The sequence below is a fragment of the Cottoperca gobio genome, chromosome 5 (genome assembly GCF_900634415.1).
Source record: "Cottoperca gobio chromosome 5, fCotGob3.1, whole genome shotgun sequence".
In the NCBI taxonomy this organism is placed as follows: Eukaryota; Metazoa; Chordata; class Actinopteri; order Perciformes; family Bovichtidae; genus Cottoperca; species Cottoperca gobio.
This window is the reverse complement of record NC_041359.1, coordinates 25,540,808-25,558,627: the sequence shown is the minus strand read 5'-3', so window position 1 is coordinate 25,558,627 and position 17,820 is coordinate 25,540,808. Positions and strand designations below refer to the sequence as shown.

Here is a 17,820-nt window from a genome sequence, read left to right as displayed (position 1 = left end):
TAACTTATGCTTCATATTTTAGATTCAAATTGCAACTAAAATATGTAAACTTATCATTATATATATATATATATATATATATATATATATATATATATATATATATATATATATATATATATATATATATATATATATATATATATATATATATATATATACAGTATGTAGAGCGAGGCCTACAACACTATAAGAACGCAGCGATGTAAATGCATCAATTTTGCCAAATTCTGAAAACTAGTACTTAACTTTTACCATTACTGCAAATATGTAAATGTAATATTTGAAAGCAGAACTTTTAGTCAAAAAATCCTCGGACATTGATTAGAGACTTTTATTTTGAAGTCTTAATGAAAAGTCTTATTTTGGTGGTATTTGCCGGGGCCGGGCAGCAGCAGTAGAAGTAAGGCAGTCCTGTGCTACTTCTGAGTTATTGCTAGCCGACGGTAGTACCAGGCGGACTACTTGTATGTTGCCGTGCCGTCGTGTGTTACTTTCTGGGCGTTAACGGGAGCTCAGTGTGTCGTCGTTGGTGTGATGGAACTGGACAAAATGGACGAGAACGAGTGGAAGTATCACGGCGAGGGGAACAAGAGCCTGGTGGTCTCACACGTACAGGTGAGCAGGCTAGGCTAACACGAAGCTACCTCAAGTTCGGCTAAAAGCAGGAGGAGTGTGTACACTTAGCTTTAAGAGGACACACTTTTCTAACGTTAAATATGCTTCAGTTAGGCGTTGCTGTCGATGGAAACTTTAATGTAACTATCTCGAAAACATGTTAATAAGTGAAGGGTGAAAGGTCAACTGCCAGGATTTTTATTTTTTTAACGTTAGCTATAGTAGTTACCATTAGCCTGTGTTTGCTAGCTTAGCCAGGCTTGCTAGTCAAGAGTTCAAATGAGACCAATCAATACAAAAAAGATTGTTATACAGTGACAACAACGCTTAAAACCTCCACTAATGTTTAGAAATAGCATTTAGATTCATGTCCAGTCAAAGTAAAGGACTGACTGTGTGTTATTGAGTCACAACATGTCAGATGTAACAGGCTTCTGGGGAGCTAATGTAGCCGTTAGCTTCCCAGTGACTGCTGGGAGTCAACACTGTCTAACGGGACCTGCCTGTTAGCTGAGGCAGACCGTTAAGACTTTAACTCACTTCCACGCAGGTTAATCCGGCGCTGACAGACCCTGCCACCCCCCTGCCACCACCCGGGCAGGGTGGGGAGCACTACATGCCCCTCACCGACTGTGGGAAAGTCTCATACACGAGACTGGTCTGGTCATGTTGAGCAACCGGCGACATGTTATATTATGAGAGCGTGACATCACAGCCACGATGTTGTAATCTGCTCAGATGTCCAGCTTTCTTCGGATTTAGATTGTTTACATTAATTTAATATATGTTCTATAGGGCTGGGCAATAATTCGGTGTTGCTGTTTACTAACTTTAAATGAGTTAAATGTACCTGCCTCTTAGTCCCGAGAGCAAAACGGTACAACTGAACACCTTACTATAACACATATTGTTCTACAAACCCTTTTTGTTTTTGGTGTCTGATGTTTGTTACTTACCCTACCCTTCTCTCATGTCGCTACTTTGTTGGTGTTTAAGGGAGAATGCTAATTTTAGCTAACAGGTGTTAGATGATGAGTGAGAGGTGACCAAACCTTGTCCAAATATGGAAGCGTGTCCATAAGAGTGCATCTTATTTCTTCTAAATGAGGTGTTTATAAGGCACATCTTTGTAGAAGAGACTTATTTCTTTCTCCAGTGCATGAGGAGCAGTTTCTTTCTTTCTAGGACAGGAAACATTGCTGGGTGTTGCTTAATTTGAGCTATTCCTAGAATAATTTGGTTCTGTTTCTTGCTAGATTTGATATAATTTGGATATTCATTTCAAAATATTGATTCAGTAGCCCTTTTTTCACTGGACAATTTAAGTGTTAACTATTGTCTAAACACAAGCAGTCCTACAAGAACTTAAAATGCAGTCTAAAACTGGCAATATTGTCATTTAAATCAGCAATTACATGATCAGAAACTTCAGTTAACTGTTGATACTTAATGCAACAGACACATTTCGACAGACAAAAAGATTCTGTGCTCTATCGAGTCAGAGCTTTGTCAGAAGTCGGTGTCAACCTACATTGCGACACTTATTATAAACATGTTTGTTTGTTTTTCATTGTTGATGTTATCATAACTTTGCATAAGAACAACTGAAAGCATACAGCAATTTAAGTTTTAGTGTTGGAATATTCTCTTTGCTTTACAGATTACAATAACTAATTTGTTAAATAACTTGCGTTAGTTTTAAGTTTAACGAGGTTTGTATAATGTTTTTTTAAACCTGTATGCAGATGGAGGACAAACCCCTAAGGCAGTGAAAGTATCACTATGACAACAGAGTAGCAGGATACACGAGATAATTACATGTAAACATACACCCTCTTAGTCAGACTTTGAATTTCATTATTTTGACTAAGTTGACCCTAGAAGTTTAAATCCAGTCACTTTCCATTTGACTGTAAAATATAGACTATTTCAAAGCTGTAAGAAAAAACTTTCCACGCAGCCACTGCCCAACAAAGATGTGTCACCAATACACTTAACATCGCTGAGGCCTTGAGACGTATTACTGAACTACTAAATGCTATTGTTGCACATGAACACAGAATTCCTGCATAACCTGATGTCTCTGAACTATGTGTGCGCACTCACTGCTCAAAGATTAGGGCCGGACCAAATAGTTAGAATTTCATAACGTTGACATTCAAAGTCTAAATCAACTTGCGCAGCTTCTTTTTTTTGCATCTCTATTTATTCTTTTTAAACCCGGGATTTAGCACAGTTGCAGATAAAGATGAGATTACAATAATATATGTATTATATTGTTATTATTAGACTCCAGTGGTGGCTGCGTGGGATTGTTTCTGACTCGTGCGATCTGAACATTTCCAATAACTCCGTTGTAAAGTCAAAATGTATTGAAAAAAGATTAACGTTATCATTTCCAAAATTCCCGACATGTTTTTATCTAAAGAAATAATCTGTTACAATCCATATTTGTTGGTGTTAATCCGTTCAGAAACATCTGTTTGAGCTTGATTTTTCATTTTTTCTTTTTCAAGGCTGGTGATGAAATAAATAAAATAACACGACAACTTTATTCCAAAACCAATAAGTTTGAATGTAAAAAAGTTAAATTCAGTACGGCTCTTTTAAAACAAACTAATATCTGTTCTGTCGTCATATTCCCACATATTTTCTTTACTAACACGCTGACAGAAGTAGTCCCTGTTGTGTATTCTGTTTGTACCGTCAATACTAGAGACAATCGGAGACACTTGTCCCGACTTGCGGTGGAGTCAGTTTTCCCACGGTGCAGCAGAAACGGTATCAGTATTTTAACCAACCTCCGGAATCTCTTGGAGATGTTCCTGGGTTGCTCCTGCTCAGTAGTTCAGGTGTGAGTCCAGGTCTGTCCCGTGCGTCCACTGATCCTAACAGACTTTCTCTTCTGTTCTTGCAGCTTTCCAGAGTTCTACGCCTGCTCAAGTATCCAGCCGAGGACTCAGAAAACCCACCACAGGTAAATATGAGTCGGTGTGTGAAACTAAAACCTGGTCCGACTCGCTGCACAGTTGCAACATTTTTGCTCAAATAAAACACTTTAGACAGTCTCATGGCTGCACCTGAAGACAAACAGGTTTTATAGTAAATAAACCGGCTGTGTGATGTGAGGTTCATGTGAAGAGGAGAAATGTCAGTAATTATAATCCTGGCTGATCCATGACTGAGAAGAGACAACAGATGTTTGATGTCCTGAGGCCTGGATGAAGAGCACACCCGTTAGCATGGAACTTTAGTTTAGTGTAAAGGCTTAGTGCTGCCGTACGGAGCGCCATTTAGTCACAGCTTTGTTTGTCAGTGGAGCAGCATCGGATCATGCATCCTGGACAGATTAGTCCCTGTTCAAAATGTAAACTAAAGTGTATCCCTGCCCAAAGCCTTAATTCAAATGCACTCTGAGCTGCTCATCAGCTGCTATCACTCTGAAGCGGATTATCTTTTAACACCGGGACTAAACCTTTCTGATGCCGTCAAAGATTTGTTTACGTATGTATTGTGAAGACACGGCAGGAAAACAGACATGTATGTAATTCATCAATAACTCCTCTAATATATAGGAACTAACTTTAAAAAACAACAATAGATGAAAAAGCTGTGACGCTGTTGAGCTTCAGGAGAAATCCAGGAGCAGTTTTACAAAACAGTGCGAGTGTGTTAACCAGATAACTCTAGGGTTTGTTGTCAGCTGGGATGACAAATGAGTCATCATTCCTACAGGAGCCCAGTATGGACAAAATAATATGTGGTTATGTCGGAGGATGACGTCTGTGTTTTTAATCGGGGCTACAAAGATCTGAGCAGCTGATTGTTTGTCCAACCAGGAAAACATTTCAACTAGAAGCGCACTCTGAGAGCACAGACCTCCGCCAATGCTGGTAGGATAAGTGAAAGATAATGCATGAATCAACCCTGTGATTCGGATCCCATCCAAACTTGTATGCGTTCTTCCTTGGCCCATGCTACACCCTAACACCAGTTTTCCCGTAATCCTGCTCACAAGCATCAAACGACCCGAACAGACAAACATCACCTCCCTCTCGGAGCACAACGGCAGAACAATCTGTCGGTGAAAGAATCGTAGCATTGTTCCCGACCTCAGGCGTCTCCCACAATCTAAGAGTGAACAGAGTGAAATGGTGATCAGCTGTGTGGGGCTGTTTACTCAGAATCACATGTTGGTGATGGGTTAGTGAAGACGGATAACAAGTGACGACCTTGTGATCCTCTCGGCCCCAGAGAGTTAAAATAACTCGACTCTCAAGTCAAACTTGCTTTTCACCTGCCTGCGTGTTTGTCCTGCAGACGGTGGAGCAGGCCTTCAGACAGGTTCAGAACATTGTTGACTTCAGCTCCAACGTGATGAGCAGCCTGCTGGGAGAGAAGTTCATCCACAGCGGGGTAAGACACTGTTGAAAACGCATTCTAACACTCTGTCAGTATGAACTGCATACTGCCTCCTAAATAAACGACTACCTCTCCGAAACTGACCACATTCTCACCTAAAAATATAAACTTAGTGACATTTTTGGTTCAAAATCTGACATTGTGCTGTCTGAAGAGATGCAATGCATTGTGGGGCAGTTAAGTAAGCTCACGCCACATACTCTAATTTAGTTTACACCCGGGCATCTCTTGCATGTTAATGTTGAGCCTGGCTGGGACAACCAGTGTAAGAAACACGCACTCATCAGGATGATAAAGGATAACAATGAGTTACAGTGTTGAAGTCTGGGGGGCTTTAGCATATAAACAACACTCCCCGGGTCAGATGGTGCCTAATTTTAGATTTAATTGTAAGATGTAAGTTTAACAGCTCAATGTATTTGTTTGTTCGGAGCAGTATTTACTATCAGAGCCGGCACATTATTACCCACATCATAAAGTGATGAGTTTACTTGCAGTAGAAAACAGAAACGAAGATCAACAGCGGGACTAAAGTGACTGTCTTCTTTCTCTCTACAGGAAGTGGTCAAACTGCCGCTAGAGTTTGTGCGACAGCTGTCAATCAAAGTTCAACATCAAAGACCAGGTAAAACTATTTTAAAATGACTTCTGTGGGAAACATCTGGAACGGAAATCTGTTAAAGTAACATTTCAACAATTTAGACGATATGCTTATGTTTCCTTGTAGAGGGTTAGATGAAATGATATCTGTACGGTCCCGTCAGCGTCACCATGTTGTTCGCTTTTGTAGTTTTTACTTCAGTTTCTGTGCTCAAAAGTTACATATCAATACAAAAACACGAGAATGATGAACTATTACACCGTGCGGACCAAAGTGTCACAGATTGCCTCATTAACGTTATCGGGTTCTCAACTAGCATTGAGTTTATATTTATATCCAAAACACTTTTAATCCGCCATCGTCCTGTCGGTCAACGCTCGTCCTGTGACATGAGACTCCTGCTGCGCTGTACTGCTGCTACACGGAGACGCATGATGACACAAATAAATGTGATTTAAGAAACAATGAAACAGTCTGTAGCTGGACCAGCAAATACCCAACATTATTAAATACAAGAGAATACTTTCAGAGTCACACACACTCACTCACTCACTCACTCACTCACTCACTCACTCACTCACTCACTCACTCTCACACACTCTGAAAATGGTTGTTCCTGTGTGTGTCAGGCTGGCGCTGTGATAAGGTGATGGACATCTACAGCGGCTGTGCGCTCTGTCTGCCCAACCTGACGTCTCCAGGGCTCCACCAGCCACACACTCCTCCACTCTGCATCGAGATCAAGGTACAACATTATTTTTATTGGATAGTGGCATTGTTTCTTGAAAGAAGAAGAAAACATTTATTCCTAATAAAAAAAGCATGTTGTTTCAATTTGAATTTTTGGTAACATTGTAATTAGTTCTGGTTCTAACTTCAGTGTAATCTTTGTAATTAAGCTCCGGGTCTTGTTGAACGTGAAGTTCTGCCTCCTGAGCAGCAGCCACGCTTTCACAAAGCTTTGCCTGTAAATCATTTTCACCCAGACGAACTAAATTAAAACTACAAATTGTGTGTGTGTGTGTGTGTGTGTGTGTGTGTGTGTGTTTTTAGCCTAAATGTGGCTTCCTGCCGTACTCCAAACACGTCAGCAGAGATATCAAGACCAAAGTTTGCCGCTTCTGCTTGCACCAACACTACAAGGTAACTGCACCCATGTTACACCACAACTACTGCACCCACTACACCAACTACTGCACCCACTACACCAACTACTGCATACACCAACTACTGCACCAACTACTGCACCAACTACTGCACCACAGCAGCTCCTCATGTTTAGTTCACTGTCAGATGCACAAACATCGCCGGTGGCAGTTCATATCTGCTGCTCATTTAAATTCCACCAGTAACTTTATGACAGACAGAAACTAAACTGGTCTGTTGTCTGTCTGTGCTTTCTTTGTCTGTAATCAAATAAAGATTATTTCTGATCAGTACAACTACAGAACAACAAACCTTTTTGTTTCTATCTCTCTCATTGCTCTTCCGTCATCAGGTGGCCATTGGGAAGTGGAAGAGCCGCAGTCTGTACTGTCCTCTAGACCTGTTCTCAGGGTGAGATTTACTACGTGTGAAACTTGTATATCTGTTATACTGTAGTAATGTATTCAACAATAACACTAAATCATACTGTATTAGTATATTAGATATTGAATAAGCAGCTGTACTTGACGTCCTCTGGTTGCTCTCGTGTGCAGGAACAGACAGAGAATGCACTTTGCCATCAGACACCTGATAGAAGAACCGCAGAACAACTTCAAAATATTCAAGGTGAGACACAAGCGCAGCTTTGTTCAGTCACAGCATTAGGTGTCACACTTGATTAAACAGCTGCTCCGGAGGGGAACATAATGAGATGCAGTGTTCACACGTGGCCTCAGCTGTTTTCCAAAATGTGGTAATATTGCCACATTTTTAGTTCCTAAAAAAAAAAAACCACATGAACTTTCCAGTAAACAAACAACTACTTAAAAAACCTTCTAACTACTTATATTTGATGTGAAATTGCGAAAGGCCTGTCGGACACTAGTGGCTCTGTTCGTCCCGACCTCAGGCGACAGAGCTGCCCGCTCCCTCGAGAAACTCTCCCTCCCCAAACGCATCCGCGACTGCACCAATCTGTCCTGGTTCTGATCACATGTTACGATGCTGCTGACGTTATTTATGACCAGATGCAGAACTACAGATGGATCTCTGAACTTCATCTCAGCTTGATCTCAAGTTTTGATTCAGTCTTTTCACTTTGAACAAAAGACATGACGTGTGTGTGTGTGTGTGTGTGTCAGGGCGGTCAGTGTGTCTACAGCAGTAAGGAAGGCAGTGACGACTCGATGGACCTGAACTCTCTGCTGCATCATCTCAGACCGTACTTCTTGTACGGAAACAACAGAATCAACAGTCACATGACCAGCAAAGCTCTTCTGAACGACTTCATCCAGGTACAACACACACACACACACACACACACACACACACACACATCTACACAAGTGTAATAAACATATTGCTGTTGTACACACAATGCTGCCTGGTCTCCTAAAAAGGACGTTCCTAGTTGCAGTGTTATCAGTTAGTCTCTTATTTTAAACACTGGATTGAAATGAGATATTTACAAGCTGTATGGATGAGGTGAACTTTTACTTTTTAAATATTATATTATTATATTTATTATTATTCTGCCATCATTGATGTGAAGGGTTAACAGGAGACTCTACGATAGTACAATCTGTCTGAGTGACGACAGCGGCTGCAGAGAGGAAATGAAGCAGGTTTCATTACCTGTATCTAACTTCAGACACGGCTGAAGTCTCATAAGAGAACATCTGTGCGTCTGTAGGTCTTGGTGAACGCCCTGCTGAGTGGTGGAGGAGGAGACGGAGGGGTGACGGACAGACGAGAAGGACGGAGCTTCTGTGAAGCGAGTCTGTTCAACAAGGAGAGGATTCGCCACGGTCAGAAGCTTTTAATTGTGGTTTGAACTCCACTGTGTGATCTTCTGATCGACTAAACGCACAACACGCAGACTGAATAAAGCCGTGCTAATAATGTTTGACTTTACGGTCCTTACAGCAGCAGACACAAACACAACCTTTGATTTAGTGAGGTTTGTTGCGCTGTGAGTTGTAACTAACTTCGTAGAGTTCCTCTCCTACAAAGGTTTCTCTTGCGCAGCAGCATCCGTCAGAAGTGTTTGAAAACCATAAACATTTTGGTCGTAACATTTGATCATGTAAATATATGTAACTGTAAATCTTTCTTTTAAAGTAAACGTTTCTGAAACTGTCTTGTTCACAGGCTCTCAGGGTTTACCCAGCGACAGCGTTTTGTACAGGATTCGTCAGACTCAGATGTTGGACACTCAGGACATCGAAGGACTTTACCCTCTGTACCGCCGAGTAGAGCAGCACCTACAAGACTTCCCCAAGGAGAGGTAATACTCAGACGACAAGTATCCGCTGCAGTAACGCTGTTTATTTACCCTTCGCTTATGAAGAGGCGCTGTCTGGTCTGTGGCATCACTTCCTGTCTGTCTCAATGTCAGAACTCGTCTTCAGATGGACGGGCCGTACAACGAGGCCTTCCTGGAGAAGCTGCAAAAATGTCCGACTGAGGACGACGGCTCCGTGGAGTTCGCTGTTGCCAAGGTGAGCGTGAGAGCCTCGTGTCAGGTTCTCAGCGTGAGAGCCTCGTGTCAGGTTCTCAGCGTGGGGCTCCACGTTTCTCCCAATATAAATACTGTCACTATACACTGGTCTAATCATCCCTACCAACTACAGTCTCAGTATCTAGACTCACGTCTCATGCAACAGACGTGCATCTCACGGGCGTCACGTTAAGTCTTCCCCCCCCCCCCCCCCGACAACACGCACGTAAATGGGAGGTTAAACTTTCCTACATTGCTCCAATTGATGTTTTTTTACCTTGTTCTTTGATTTGGTCTTTTCTAAATTGTGTAATACTTAAAGTGTCAATCATTTGCACCAGTGTTGATGGGAAACAGATCCGGAGTACTCGCTCGTATCAACGCACAACGCACAGTTCATCAGCAATATTGCAGTTCCACATTACAAACGGGGAAACTGCTGAAAGTGGGACAGCTGATGACAACATGAAGGTCATGAAGTGGAAGCAATGCTCTGACTCATTAACACTAAATGTTTTCACCCTCTGAACACACACACACACACACACACAGTCGCTCGTCTCACTGCTGTGTGTTTTGACTTCAGGTCCATCAGTACCGCGTCGCCATGACAGCGAAGGACTGCTCCATTATGGTTGCCCTGGTGCCCAGCAGTGAGGAAGAAGAGGATGATGAAGGGTAAGAGTTTAACTGTTTTTAACCTACAGTTATTGAATACATGTAGTTTAGTGTATAAAGAATGAAGAACAAAGTTAATATGGCGAGCACTAAACTGCTCAGTGGGGATGAGAACAGTGAATAATATTTGTCGTCCACTGGAAATGAAAGTTATGATGAGATTTAGCATCATGGTCGCACCATTCATTTTGTGTGTAGTACCAATGAAGTCCACCAGGTGGAGACGGACAGCATATTTAAACTGAACATTACCAACTCTCCTTCCTGTTCTTATATCCCCTCCTCCAGTCAGAGGCAGCTCAGGGACTTCCTCTCCCCCAGACCTCCTGCTTTCTCTTACTCGGTCTCCATCTTGGATCTGGATCCGAAGCCGTTCGACAGCATCCCCCGTCAGCTGCGTCTGGACCAGAGGATCGTCTCGTGCTACCAGAGGACTGGCGCTGCCTTGCCAAAAGGCTCTCTGCCGCCGCACTCTGGCATCTTCACTGCTGCGGAGAGGGAGGACTGCACGCTGCTCTTCCACCCCGTGTGAACGCCTAATAAGAGCCGGACGACCCTGAAGACGAACTGACCGCTGCTTCGTGTTGATGCAGAATCACTTCAGACCAGAGCTGTTCATCCGAATCTATACAGCATCACTTTCTCTTCACTCGGCTCACGTCAAGCAAAATTTAAATATCCAGGAAGTCACCACTAACTCGGACGTTTTAAGCGACTTCCAGATATTTCTGTTACTGATTCTAGAGTTATTCGTGGCGACGACTTCTCGCTCCTGTCAGGAGGTGAATCCAAAACGTTTCTCTGCTAGACATGATTCATATTTATTAGAAAACGTACGAGGGGCTTTCTTCCCCCCCCCCCCCCACACTTTAGTGACGAAGGATTCGGATCGACCTCCTGACGGGACATTCTTTTCACGGTTGTCATGGGAACAACATGACAGTTCACGTTCTCTATGGCAACGTTGCTGACGGCAAAGCTCTGAGACAGAAAGAAGAATGAAAGTGATTGAGAGAAAAGCAGGTCGTTGGGCGTCGATGTACGTATGATGTCATTTCCTGAATGTAGGCGGGGCCTCTGGTAGAGGCGGAGCCAATATGTAAGTCCAGGTTGAACTGTAGCGACACAAAGTGCTGCAGGGATGACACGACCCCAACGTGTTGCCGTCACTCTGGTTCCCTCGACAAAACACTGGGATTTAAACTCTGTGGTAAACAACATTTTATATGTTTTGTTCAGCAAGATTTTAACCTTTTGATTCATGAAGTGAAATTCAATCGCCAGAACTTTAATACCAAATACAGCGGTCACATGACGCTTACCTCTTTAACAAAAGCGTTTCCTCTTCGAGTGATAAATCTACAAGTTGGAAGGTTTCGGTTACAATAGTTTGCAAAGAGGAAACGCAACGAGGCTGTGAAGGCGCACTAGTGAGTAGATGAGTTTCCGTGTTCGCTGCGATGGCGTTTAATGTCCCCGACAACCTCATTTGCCTTTTTTAAAGACGCGTAAAAGCTTCACATGTCATGAATATTTACTGATAGAACTTAAAACGTTAAAACCTCTTAAGCGTGTGTTAACCACAGACCTTATTTCAGGCATCTAACCATTCAGAAAGTCATCGACTTTGAGGCGAGGGAACCAGAAGGTCACTTCCTGGTTTTAGAACTCATTCCTGCAGCACTCCATGGTAACAGAAGCACTAGTTACCAGAGCTACAGCCACGGAGGAGGGGCTGTGTGAGGCTCAGAGACCGGATGGAGGAGACGGCTGAGATGTTTCGCTTCTGTGCTGGACTCCACGGAGGTTTTCAGTCAAACCCGTCACACTGATGCACTATTTAATTAAGGAGACGAGGTGATGCAGTCTTTCGTTGGGCTGGAAACCTTCAAGCACCCGGTGGGAGGTGAAGCTCCTCCCTGTTTGTTGTTTTTGTTTGACTCCTGTTCGGTTGCTTTGTGAACACAGTCGGGCATTTGTGCCGCGATGTTGAAGGTTGAATGTTTGTGACTTTACTTTATTTTTTATCAGGGAGGAGAGTCGAGTGTCGTTAAAGGGTCAGTTCACCCAAATAATAACAAAATGAGGTCATAGGGGTTAGTGTCTTCTCCCTCGACTGAAGTCTCTCCTTTTGTCCAGGTGTTGAGATTTCTGCTTCTACAATAGAGTCTTGAACCTGGACAAATAATAAAAAGGAATCTGGATGGCGAGAGAAAACACCCCGTGGCCACTTTATTAGGTACACCTGTACACTAATGCAATCCACTACAACAGCCCTGTTTTAAATTATACCTGAATGAAACTTTGAATGTTTCTGTAGGAGATATTATCTTGACAGGTGTTTCTAATGTTTTGTCCACCTGGTTTACATACACGAGTGCAGAACTCGATATGATCTAGTCCTGTACAACAGAAGGCTAATTAGCTTATGAACATTATGAGAATCGTTTGTATACATAAGTGACGGCTGTTGTATTGACGTCAGAGCTGTAACGATAACCCTACTAATCAGTCGACCCACAGAATAATAAGCGCCGACTATTTCTATATTAAACTGAATGTCTGACACATTTAAAGAATTTACTGGGATGGACATTTTTTAAATATTTTCTAACATTTTATAGACTAAATTGGCAGATTAATCGATAATGAAAATAGTCTTCGTAGTATTGAATGTATACATCTAAATCATTTGAGTGAACTGGCCCTTTAAAGGTCCAGCTGGGACCTCTGACTAAGCAGCCTTTGTAGGGTTCTTCAAGCGAAGATGTTTGTGTCCAGCTGCCTTTTGTTTTTTGTTCTGTTGTTGAAAAAGCACATTATTTTAACTCCTTTTGTTGGAAGAAAAGCAGCAAATAAGTAGTTTATCTAACACTCCTGTGTTTACTTACCTGGTGATATGTAGCTTTGGAAAGGTATGGTTACATTACACTTCAGTGCTCTCTCTTATTCACAATTGGAGCCCAAACTGTCACAGTCTATAAGATACACTGATGCAATGTGTCATCCCACTACCAGCCTTCACTGAACAGAAGACTAATGTGACCGTACACTTGCAGAGCAGGAAGCGCAGCCAGAGCAGAAGAGCTGCTGGGTAACAGAGAGCTTTGTGCTGCTGCTCCGCTGGTTTTTGTGCCATAAGTGGCTTGTGTGTTCGTCCATGTGCCTAAAATGTTCTGGTAGGAGTGGAGGGTGTGTGTGTGTGCGTGTGTGCGTGCGTGTGTGTGTGTGACTTTGTTACAGGCTGCGTCCACACACAGCTGATATCTGAGACAAATTCATGTCTGTTTGTTCAGACTGACATCAGATCAGTTTGAGCTGCTGTGGACGCAGCCGTGAACTCTCAGTACCTCAAACTCCTGACGACCTGATCCGAAGCCCAACAGGGTCGTCTGATGTTTGCAAAAACAATGCATTCAGGAGCGCTGGGAGGTTTCTGAGGACGTGATGGTGACATCGCCATGAGGAGGCGTCGAGTTCAGATTATCTCGGGTGTTTTGGTCGTCCGGTACAAACCTGTGATTTCCTCTCCTGGTGATCTCATCGTCCTCTCAAACCTGCAGCGCTCGCGGAGGCTTCAGATAAACTGGTAACACTTGACTTCAGTTCCTGTTTACAGTGTCCACTCTCCATCAGCCAATCAAACGTCTGAAAACAAATCGCACTACAAGACTGAAACCTCCGACGACAGAGAATCCTTTACACTCCACTCTGCTGCGCTTATCAGCAGCATGTCGGCATCACTGATGTGGTCAGTCGTTCTGTAAATCCAAACACTAACGGTTTAAAAAGACAGATTTCAGCCTGTCAATCAGAACAGTTTGACCTTTAACCAACCACGTCACCCCCTTTTTGACGGGGGGAGCGGAGGAGTTAAAGGGCTGGAGGGTGGACCGCAGTGAACTGAACCAACCACTGGTCGTTCCAACTGTTGAACTAAAAACGCAGCAGGCAGCACGACAGGAACGCAGAGGCTCATGGGAGTTAAGAGGGTGACAGTCGAAGAGTTAAAATTATGATTTGATTTACTTTTGAAAATTTTAAGCAAATGTACAAACTTTATGCCAAAGCATCCGATCACAAATTCTGCAACTACGTCTGCACGGATTATTTTCATAATGCTGTCGTGTGATCGTGAGAGAAAGGAGCCGCAGTTTGTGTCTGATCGTATTCTAGGACTTCACGTTGTCACAGACGCGTCGTCTGGATCTGGAACAAATAGTCGACAGAAAAGGATCAACTATTTTCTTAAAAGTAAGAAGATGCAGAAGATTCTGTTTTCAGCCTGACACATGGAGATGTCCTGCTTTTATATTGTAGTAAACTGAATATCTTTTGGTTTTGGACTGACGGGAACATTTGGCTGTTTTCTGACATGTCGCAGGTCGAGCGCTTCATCTCGTTAACTGAAAGGTCATTTCATGATTAGTGTTCTCTTTGGATGACGTGAGATATTTGCGTTTTTAGGTACTTCCGAATTATTAAGTTGGATATATCGGAGCTTTGAGAAGAAAACAAATGTAAATATAATTTTAGTTCACGTCCAGCCACCATCTTTGTGGTTCAGGAAATGCATTAAAATAAAGATTTTATCCGTTTAACAGTTAAAGTTTTGGTTCAGATCGTTAGATTTAATTTAACGAGGGTACTAAGATAAGACGGACACAAACTGGGGCTCAAACCAGAGCTGCTACTTACAAAGTAATTCCCTTTAAGATTACAGGACAGCTGTTTGTCCTCCCGACATGTGAGCTGCAGTCTGATTGGTCGGTTGCCTCTGCCTGCTGCCTGAGCGTCGGCCTGCAGAAACATCACAGCACTGTGATACTTACAGACTTCTAATAACTGCGTGTGTGTAAATAGCTGAGAGAAGAAAACTATTTGAAAATACAAAGGCGACACTGCTGTTTAGCATTTTGTATTTAAATTATTTATTTTTGTAGATTTTGACCAATGAGCTCGGCTGTTACAACCAGTCGCAGTCGAGCTCTTTCTATTGAATAAAGATTTCTAAGAGACTAAACATCGCTGTGTGTTGACTTTATTTGTATATTAGTTTGACATGTTGACATATGAAAGGTGTAACAGTAGGAGAATGTCGCTGTGCGTTATGTGTCCTGTGGAAGGCTGACCGCCATGATGACCGACTCCAGGGCGGCTTCAGGTCCCAGAATCCTCAGCAGGCTCTGGAAGGCCTCAGCAGCGCCGCCGACGGCCTGAGAGGGAAACAGCTGCAGCGCTGCAGGGACACGGAGAGGAACAAACTGAACATCATGTCATCTTAGTGATTCTTTTATTCTGTGCTGAGCGGGTCAGCTGAACGTGCACAATGTAAACATCTGTCAACGGGTTATTCATTTTTCAATTCAACAATAAATAAAGATAAATTATTCCTGTTCTCTGTATAATTAGTACCAGGAAATAAACTGGTTTAGCTGTGTTGTGGTCGTCTTACACGTCAGACACTTTGTTCAATCATTTGTTAGAGAAAAGGTGGAGCACAATCTCTCAATTATAAATGTAATACTTTCAGCAAAAGATGAAGCATTAAAAGGACCGTACTGCTTTTAGTAAATACACAAAGTGGAAGTGATCGTATGAATTATCCGGCCTTAAATGTGTCAGTAAACGGCGTGCGTCTGTAGAGTTTTGAGAGTTCAGGTAAACTGTAGGAGTCTGACTGACGGGCGGACATCTCTCACCTCTCTCAGGGATCTTTGTCAGCAGCTGGATCTTTGGAGTGACGCCGCCCTCTCTGCAGACCTCCACTGACCAATGAACGAACAAGACGCAGCTGTGAAGAGAAACGCATGCAGTGAGGGGGCAGCAGAGCTACAGAGTGACTGTCCTGCATCAGTGGGAGTGTTTACCCAGGAAGCTCGCGGTGATTCAGGGTCATGACCTCTGCCCTGCAGCCTGCAGGAAGAGAGACGACAGACGGATACTTCTCCTGCAGAGACACAGAGACATTTACTCATTATTATTTATCTGTGGTCTGCATGTTGTTCCTCCAGTTCATACCGACTGTGAAGGACCTCTAAAGACATCACCCTGGACTGAAGGGACGCTGATAAATACAGGTCATGATCTATGACGGGCTCTCATTGTAGATATTATATAAATAATATTGACCGACTTTGGATAAAATCTATAAACTATGTACAGAACAAATGAATTGATCTTTCTTCAAAATGCTCCGTTTGTCCGTCACACTTTGTCCGAGTTGTTCCAGCCAACAAACATCAGTCGAGCACGTGCAACATCTGTAGGAACATTAATCTTCTGCTAAAACAATCAGCCCTCGTTTTGTTTTGTTCCTCTGACAGTCTTGAAGTACTTTTACGCTTATAAGCTATTATGCAGATAACTCGTATGCACTAAATACTTTTAATCAAACTGAGTAAATGTCTGTCAGGATACGTCTTCTAAAGAATGTGTTCAGCTTCTATTTCATGGAAATGATTGATTTACTCCTTTTTCAAGAACAAATTGTAATTTCCCTTTAGTTCTGGCTACATTACGTAAGTATTAGTTCTTTCCTGGCCTGTGGAAACTCTCTGAAATGTCCATTACGGCTGTTTTCCACCAGTTTCAGAGTCTCAGTCGGCCAGCAGGGGGCGCTACAACATCTGAACACAGAGCCTCAGTCATCACAAAATACACAAGCTAGTAGCAGAGACACTTAAGAGAGGGAACAGAGAATACTTTCAGAGTCACACACACACACACACACACACACACACACACACACACACACACACACACACACACACACACACACACACACACACACACACACACACACACACACACACTAGGGGTGTGTCCAGGTGACTCAACACAGGCATTTGTAGCTGCGTGTTTGTAACTTTAGTCTTTATTTTGAACCTTTAAATTCTTTATCTCACGTCAGATTTCGTATTTTGTCAAATAAACATAAAGCTGCAAGAAAGATGACGACGTATGCATTTAAATCACATTAAATATTAATAAAGTTTAAAAGTGTATGTTCTGCAGACATCCGTGAGATGCTGTGTGAAAGCTCCACATCAGTCCTCAGCTCGTCTACATGTTGACGTCACATCTCATCGGTGAACTTGTCGGGTCTCGCTCGAGTGAAGTGGGTTTGTTTTACTTTATCGTACGAGTCGACCGACTGTTGGTGTGAAAGATATCAAGTAGATGAAAGGTCCTTTAAGCATCTGATTAGTTGCTGAGTTACAGTGTAAGTCAAAGTCACTTGTTTGTTAGCGAGACTTAAGTACATGAACACAACTTTTGTGTGTTTGAATTTAAAAGTGATCTTTAGTTGCAGCCGTGAGTTTATCCTGACGATGACACATGTATGTTATATACAGTATATATATATATTTATAATCCATCATCACGGACCGGTGCAGTGAAGACTTTCATTATGGGATCCTTTGTTAAAAGTATATCTTTTGTGCATATATGTTACTCCTAAAACAATGATGGAGTACATAAAGTGCACTAAAAGGGACTTTCCCTGTTTCAGCTGCACTCTTTGTTTTTCTCTTGTGCAACTGAAGGAAACCTCAGTGAATGTTAATGTTAAGGAGTTTAAATAAAGGTTTGAATTAATGATTTCTGAGATTTAAAGCCTCTAGAATGAGTCAAGTAAATGTTATTCCTAAAAGTATACTTAAACTATTAGCAAGTTACAAGTTCATTCATCCGTGTAAACTTAAGTATTGTATTCTTCTGGGCCCGAGGTGAAATAAAAAACAGATGTAAATCTTTTTTAAGTCCATTCAGTTTCCCTGAACCAGAGGAAACCCCGACTGAAATATTTGACTTGTTATTGTTTATGATGTTATGTTTAGTGTCTCGATCT

General features: G+C 42.4%; 2 protein-coding genes across 3 annotated transcripts in view; one reads left to right on the top strand and one right to left on the bottom strand.

Moving 5' to 3' along the window:
* The first annotated feature begins 403 nt into the window (after positions 1 to 403).
* Positions 404 to 11,513, top strand: LOC115008119 (inositol-pentakisphosphate 2-kinase-like). Its single transcript, XM_029431444.1, has 14 exons — positions 404 to 618; positions 3,536 to 3,595; positions 4,939 to 5,034; positions 5,599 to 5,665; positions 6,271 to 6,386; positions 6,695 to 6,784; positions 7,140 to 7,198; positions 7,342 to 7,414; positions 7,930 to 8,082; positions 8,481 to 8,595; positions 8,939 to 9,074; positions 9,186 to 9,288; positions 9,874 to 9,965; positions 10,254 to 11,513. The coding sequence occupies exons 1-14, from the start codon at positions 538 to 540 to the stop codon at positions 10,495 to 10,497; spliced, it is 1,485 nt and encodes a 494-aa protein (XP_029287304.1). The 5' UTR covers positions 404 to 537; the 3' UTR covers positions 10,498 to 11,513.
* A 3,299-nt stretch (positions 11,514 to 14,812) lies between these two features.
* cenpp (centromere protein P) overlaps positions 14,813 to 17,820 on the bottom strand; it is a 79,479-nt gene continuing 76,471 nt past the window's right edge. For both annotated transcript variants that reach the window (XM_029431446.1, XM_029431447.1), the window contains exons 7-9: positions 15,836 to 15,915; positions 15,668 to 15,759; positions 14,813 to 15,204 (exon numbers count right to left, since the gene is read on the bottom strand). In XM_029431446.1, the coding sequence (XP_029287306.1) occupies positions 15,074 to 15,204; positions 15,668 to 15,759; positions 15,836 to 15,915 (303 nt within the window). In that variant the 3' untranslated portion in view covers positions 14,813 to 15,073. The remainder of the gene's footprint in view (positions 15,205 to 15,667; positions 15,760 to 15,835; positions 15,916 to 17,820) is intronic.